Source organism: Cryptotermes secundus, unplaced genomic scaffold, assembly GCF_002891405.2.
Source record: "Cryptotermes secundus unplaced genomic scaffold, Csec_1.0 scaffold87, whole genome shotgun sequence".
NCBI classification, from domain to species: domain Eukaryota; kingdom Metazoa; phylum Arthropoda; class Insecta; order Blattodea; family Kalotermitidae; genus Cryptotermes; species Cryptotermes secundus.
This window is the reverse complement of record NW_019739942.1, coordinates 208,512-215,599: the sequence shown is the minus strand read 5'-3', so window position 1 is coordinate 215,599 and position 7,088 is coordinate 208,512. Positions and strand designations below refer to the sequence as shown.

The 7,088-nt window shown below is 37.8% G+C and overlaps 1 protein-coding gene across 1 annotated transcript; it reads right to left on the bottom strand.

Moving 5' to 3' along the window:
• Window positions 1-206: 206 nt before the first annotated feature.
• Window positions 207-6,443, bottom strand: LOC111872036 (replication termination factor 2). Its single transcript, XM_023865528.2, has 5 exons — window positions 6,286-6,443; window positions 5,991-6,170; window positions 4,842-5,054; window positions 2,201-2,531; window positions 207-481 (listed from the first exon to the last, which is right to left on the bottom strand). Exons 1-5 carry the CDS (start codon window positions 6,352-6,354, stop codon window positions 273-275), a joined length of 1,002 nt encoding a protein of 333 aa, XP_023721296.1. The 5' UTR covers window positions 6,355-6,443; the 3' UTR covers window positions 207-272.
• Between the last annotated feature and the right edge of the window lie 645 nt (window positions 6,444-7,088).

Here is a 7,088-nt window from a genome sequence, read left to right as displayed (position 1 = left end):
TAATATGATTCTTATGTGGAATATCATGGGAAAGACAACTTGGAAAACCAGTAAGTAGACAGAATGGTAATCTCATAAAAATGTATTCATTCAAGTTCTCTAAATAGGGTTAAGCTAATGTGAGGTAGTGTGAGGTGATCAGCTATCACTGTAGTAATGATGAACCTTCCAATTTCAACTTAGTACTTTCCACAAATAACAAATAAGAATGTGGTAGCTCACATTTATTGTATCATAAAAACAATTATATACATAATATAAATACAACCATATCAATTATAGAAGGGATTGTAAGTAACCCAATGTGCTTTGTTTTGTTGCCGGGCTTTCTGATGGGTTGTGAACAACGATTTAAACACATCAGTCGCTTTTGGATCATTTGCCACACTGTAAGATCCTTTTGTCTTCTTAAATACTGGGTCTTCAAGGTTTACTTCCACTGGTCTCTTGGTTGGTATATTTGGTACCTTATCTCTGACACCTGTAACAAAAGAAAATGTGTATATGAAAATCTTTATCTATGTTCAATTCAAGTTTTAAGTACAAAACAAAGAACAAGCATCTGCCACTGGCATTGTGTAATGGCATAGTTTCCAATGGATTAGAGAATTTAATCAACACATACTCCTAACACAATGTGAGCAACCTCTTACAGCAATTTATAATCTATCCTTTTTCCAACTTGGTACCTCGCCATCACCAGGCCAATTCACATAAGCTTCAGCATACGCATGACACTGAACAATATGGAACACTAAAAACATACCAAAGCTAAATTGTATACAATATGACAAATGCAGCATTTGGCATACTCTGAACTCCATTCAGATCTGCACACATGAAAATACTGAATTACTTGAAAACACAACAACTTTCTGAATGTGCCTTGGAAAAGACACAAGACTTGAATCATCTATTACAATGACATGTCATACTAGCTAATTTCCTTCCATTTTGTATTTTTAGTGTACAATTTAATCAACATCATAACATATTTCAGAGTGAGAATGTTCAGAACTTCAAACTGGTGTACAGTTTCACTCCTGAACAGCCTACGTACACTCAATCTACAGTGTACCTCTACAGGTTTTCCTGCCTCAAAGCAAACCATCTGTTAAACCTTTCCAATCATACTCCTATTTCAGCCAAACTGGAATGCAAATAGATACTATAAGGTTCTGACGATGGTGTATAACACACAGAGATACTGGGTTTTCAGACTTTGTCCATCGTCCGGATTCTAAATAACTAAGATAAAACACAACGTTTCAGAAACTGAATGTTTCCATCCTCAGGTGAGGGAAGACACCTACACCTGAGGATGGAAACAGATCCAGTTTCCGAAATGCTGTGCTTTTTCTTAGTTATTTAGAATCTGGATGATGGACAAAGTCCGAAAATCCAGTATCTCTGGAATGCAAGTGTATATACCATTTTTGCCATATTCACACACCTACAGAGAGCCTATTAAAATTGGTCAGCCTGTACATCTCTATATGCATGAAACAAATTGAAAATTGATGAAAAGATTGTCATGAAATTTGAGGTTAGGGATTTTTGTTAAAGTTTGTCAACACATTCCAATATCTGTCACAATCATACAACAACAAAACAACAATATCAACAGATATTTTATATGAAGACATGTATTGCTGCTCACATCTCAAGTATAACTCACTAAATATGAAACATGAATATTTTATGTCAAATACACTTCTTCTGAAAGTCTCATTATTTTCAAAACAATAAAACAACACAATGTGAATGGACCAGACATACATTTCCAAAGTTGTATATTCAACAAACAATGGTCTTCTGAACACAGAAGACGACTACCAAAGAACCTTTTTTTTTTTTATTTTTTTACAGGTCCCATTATTTCAACCCCAATGTTTCTTGCATAAAAAGTGGAAAACCACCACACAGAAGCAAAAAAAGACTGCATTCAGAAACAGAATACCAACTGGAAGGCAGTAACAGATCAAGTGCGCCACAATTCTTATTCTGTGTGTGTCTAGCTTGCTAGAAATATAATATTGCATGGATATGAGAATGTGTATTTTCCTCATCTAACTGCTGAATATACAACACAAGAACGCTGTTAGAACAAAAGAATGATTAATCATATCATTGACACTTTCCAGTGTTCATGTTTATCTAAAATTAATATCTACTTTAAAATCATGCTTCATCAACATACCATTCTTTGCCTTTAGGTCTGATCTCCCATTTTGTAATTTTGATTTCTGGCTCCCTTTCTCTCCATTAGCAGATGATTTGGCCTCTTCTTCAGGATTCTGGTTTTTGCTTGAGAGCTCAATCAATTTATTTGCACTGTCCTGGATGTTATTTGATGCTTCTGTTGATGAGGCTGTTGCATCAACTTTCCCTCTACGCTTCGCATCATTACGAGCTTTCTTCTCAGCTTTAAGGCGGGCCTGGCGAGCCTCTAGCTTTGTCTTCATTACATCCAAATCTTCAGATGTTCCATTTAGAACCACTACGTCTTCCTGCGAGAAAGGCTGCTGGCACTGTTGGGAAGAGAAAAAATGGCCCTCTATAAAATCCCAGATGTACAACTCGTACCCATATTTTGACATATGCCTTTCCAAATTTTGTGTCAGGAAGTCATCAAATTCAAACTAGTACCAATCCTTTCAAAAGATTAAAATTCATTTAAAAGCAGAAAGGAGAAAATTTGAGTATCTACTGTGATGGCAAGTTCTTGTAAACAATTTATTTACTTTAAGAAATGTACTGTGATGACTAGTTCTTGTAAACAATTTATTTGCTTTAAGAAATGTTAAGTCCATGTTTATAATGCATGGTATATTAGATGCAATGCCTAGACTCCCTTTTCTTAGCAAATGATCACTAAGGTTATAGCAAACATGCCACTTTTATCACTCAAGAAGATCCTGTTTAGAGAACAAAGAAATATATATTACACTCAAACGGGGAAATAAATACTATGAAAATTAAACAAATGCAATATAATTCTAGTTCTTAGCTTTTCACAGTTGCAACTTAATGTGTAGCTTGGGCTTTGAGGACCAGGCCATGTCGAATGCTGAAAATTTCCAATTGTTTTGGCAAACCCTGCAGTTGCCAGCCTCCTAGTTAACGATTTGTGTGGGGGGGGGGGAGCTTTCATGTATCTCTTGCATTAGGCAATGTTTTGGGAACTGACACTGTGATTGCCAAACAGTAGAAAAGGATGCTAACCAATGAGAAGCAACCATAACAAGAAGTGGTAAGTGTTTCCGAGTTCATTTGGACTGCACTGCACCATCCTTGTAGTGTTCTCGTCGTCGTCGTCATCATCATCATCATCTCTCTACTCGTATATCTCATATCTAATCTCCAACATTCCTCAACAGTGGCAAGCATGTTTTTGTTACAAACTCCCATTTATAAGGTGTATGTCTGCAAATTTTTTGTTATTAAATGTAAAGGGCATATATGCCATTCAATTCTCCACTACCATATAAATGTTATGCCACACACATTGTTACCATCCCCCCTTCTTTCTTTGTACTCATATTCTGGCTTAGGTAGACCACTTGACTCCTATCAGTATCATGTTATGACAATAACTGAGGCAACCGGAAACTGCATATCTGAAGTCAGTCCACTGCTCAAAATCATCAACTTCCACTGTGCACAAATTGTTTATTTATTCAGAAGGAAAATATTATAACTTCATTTGCAAGCACGGAGTAATAGGGCCCTTTATTAATATCAAATTTTAACGATTCAAAGTGAAGGACTGATGAATTTAGAGAAACACAGGAGTGCATACCAATGACATCTGCCTCCGATTAATTCAAAATGACAAGTTTTGAAGACTGGTATCCTGCAGGAGCAGTGCTTCATCTCCTAAGAATGATTTGAATCGACAGCCTCTCTCCCAGACAAGAATTCAGTTCCTATTAGCTGATTTTAACTAGCCAAATTCATCATGCAATCAACACAAGCCAACCACATAAAGACCATTAAGATTTAAACAGTTCCCAAGATAGAGAACTCGGAACCCCACATGTGAGAGCCATTATTTTCTTTAGTTTAGGGTCCAGCTACACCCTTCCAAAGACACTTTACGACAGCTACACATGTCAACAAAACAGATTTCACATCTTTGGAAAACTACAGACTTGCCTCCCATGGCAACCTTGTCCCTTTCCAGTCATCCAAACTGCATATAAACAAAAACAAGGCAGTTGTTTTCTGTCCAGATATGAAAAACAAGCCATAACATGCTAATAAATTGGTCTCAACAATAAACCAGTCACCCTTCTAAAATGGCTAAAGAGGACCCTAGCGTCCATGGAGAACTGTAACAGGTGTGGACTGTCACAGCATACACAGTACAACCTAACAACTGGTTCGATACTGCAGTATGAACCTGCATGGACCATTTTCTCCTGCCCATTCAGAATGATATCCATGCTGGTATTGTATTTTTTCACTAAAAGAAACAGGAAGAGCCTCCTGAATTTCATAAAACTGTGAAACACTCTCTATATACGGCAGTAATCAGACATATGCTCATTTAGCCACACAGACATAAAACACTGGTTCCACGCAGAACGACAATGTTCTAACGATTAAAATATCTCCTCATACTTTATACAACGATGGGGATGTTAAAATACATACATTTTTAGCCACTTATATCAAATCCTATCCTCTATCAAAGAAAACATTGAAACTATAATAAAATGTTTACTCTCACTAATATTACTGGTCTGTTTAACCAAAATACAAGAAACTGAAACAGTTCTTCCTTTGTTAGTTTGTCTGCTTGCTTTACATCATTCACAATTTTAGTAGTTTCCTACCTTATGGCACAGTTTGGATTCTACTTCTTTGAGAGCTCTTTCTGACATGACACAGCCACAACCCCAGAGGAACACAAAACGAAACTTCCCATTCATCTCAAGTCCAACTACTGGGCAGATGTATGGTGCTGACTGGCGATCAACATATGAATCGCCTTTCTCTGCTGATGACTTAAACGATGGATTTGGAGTAAGCTGCAAATCCTTAACATCCTGCAATGTAAATAAATACAACTTATGTCAATAATTATAAATGACTTTCTTCTGATAATGCATAAAATTCACATACAAATAAACAAAAAAACTGACTGCACATATGCTAAATCTGAACTACAAATTGCAATTGGCTCACTTCAACTAGGGTTCTGCGGATGACTTACACCATGGTAGTGATAAACTAACTTCATGGAGATGAGCTCTTCTTGAGAAGCTGCCAGTTGTGCAGCTACTCAAGAACTTCCCAACATTTTATGAAATGCAAATGTTCAATACCATCTTCGCAGGAGCCATACACTGGTCCTTATCCTGAGCCAGATCAGATCAGTCCAGCCCATGCCACCCCATCCTATCCCTCTAAGTTCCATTTTAATCTTATCCACCCGCCTATGTCTTAGTCTTCCCAGTGGCATCTTTCCTCCTACCTTTCCCACCAAGATCCTATATGCATCACTCTTCTCCTCCATTTGTGCTACATACCCTGCCCATCCCATTCTCCTTGACTTGATCATTCTAATTACACTTGGCAAAAAGTACAGGTTATGAAGCCCCTCACCATGCAGTTTTCTCCAAACTCCCATCACTTCATCTCTGTTCAGTCCAAATATTCTTAGCAACCTGTTCTTATAAACCCTCAGTCTATGTTCCTTCCTTAATGTCAGAGACCAAGTTTCACAGAACCACAGGCAAAATTATCATGGTAGTAATGGTAAAAATGGTAAAGCTATCCCTGTAACAAGCCATGAAGGCCCATAGGGTTGTAACACATCGAGGCTCTCACATTTTCTCTTGACAATTGGCTCACAGATGGTGATAAGGTAGTCATAATAGGACTGCAACATGTACTTCAGTTTTAGCTGTTATTTAATATTTCCTTCACAAGCCAACTTAAGCTAACCAATCTACAGGTTAACGTTTACAAATTTTTTTTACCTTCAAATTTTTTATATGCTGTGCTGTTTCCGGTAAATTGCTCCTGTCCAAAACCGCTTCAATAACTGAATCTTTGTTATATAATCTCCCCATACCACATGCTACAACTGGGGTCTGAAGAGGTTGCTGCGTGATACTGCAATGATTCCAACGAAATGACAACTCGGAATCTTTATCCTTCTATAAAGAGAAAGAAGATATTTTTGTCATAAACATGCATCAGTGTAAACAGCCATAACTTTTAACAAAATCACAATATGAACGAAACAGCAACAAAACAAATTTAACAACTTACCTGTTCTACTTTCTTTTTCTTTCTCACCAATTCGTCGCGTTTGGGGATAGTTCCACCGTCACAACCCATATTTCCAACGTATAAAAGTTACAATGACGTTTCCACACGAACTCTATTAGCAACACGACTAACAAATGGCGGCCGGAAACGGATACGCGTAATATAAAATGGAGTCACTCTTAGGGTAGCCAACGTAATATTCCCAAATAATATGGGCTCCGAAATAGAATTAATTTCCTACCTTCAACAACACAGTCATTCATTCAGTACATGTGTTAGTATTGTGCATTATCCTTTATTGCATTGAAAACAATTTCCTAAATAATGTCACGTATTTACGCCATGCAAGAATTGTTGAGCCAGAGAAATCAGTAAACACGGCGATTACGCAACAATAAGGAAGCGGTGTTTCTTTGTTCTTTGCAGAGCCGCACCGCACGGTTTCCTAGGCAGCGCAACGGTAAACACATCTCGGCAGCAGGTAATCAGCGCGGTGATTACGTAACAGAAGAACAAGCTGCGTTTTCCGCGTGTCCGTGCGAGGGTTTGTAGGCGAGACTGGTAATACTGACAACACTTGCGGTCAGGAATACGACCGTTCAAGTTGACTAGACTGCCGTGGTAGCGAATACTACAAGAAATAGGGTATAATCTGCTGTACTGAGCCCGGATTGACAGAGGCCTTGTACATACATACATACATACATACATACATACATAGCTACATGGTTTCTCAGATCCTTTGTCCGGATACCGAACTGGATATTGACATCCTCACAGCCAAACTGACATTGCAATGTGCA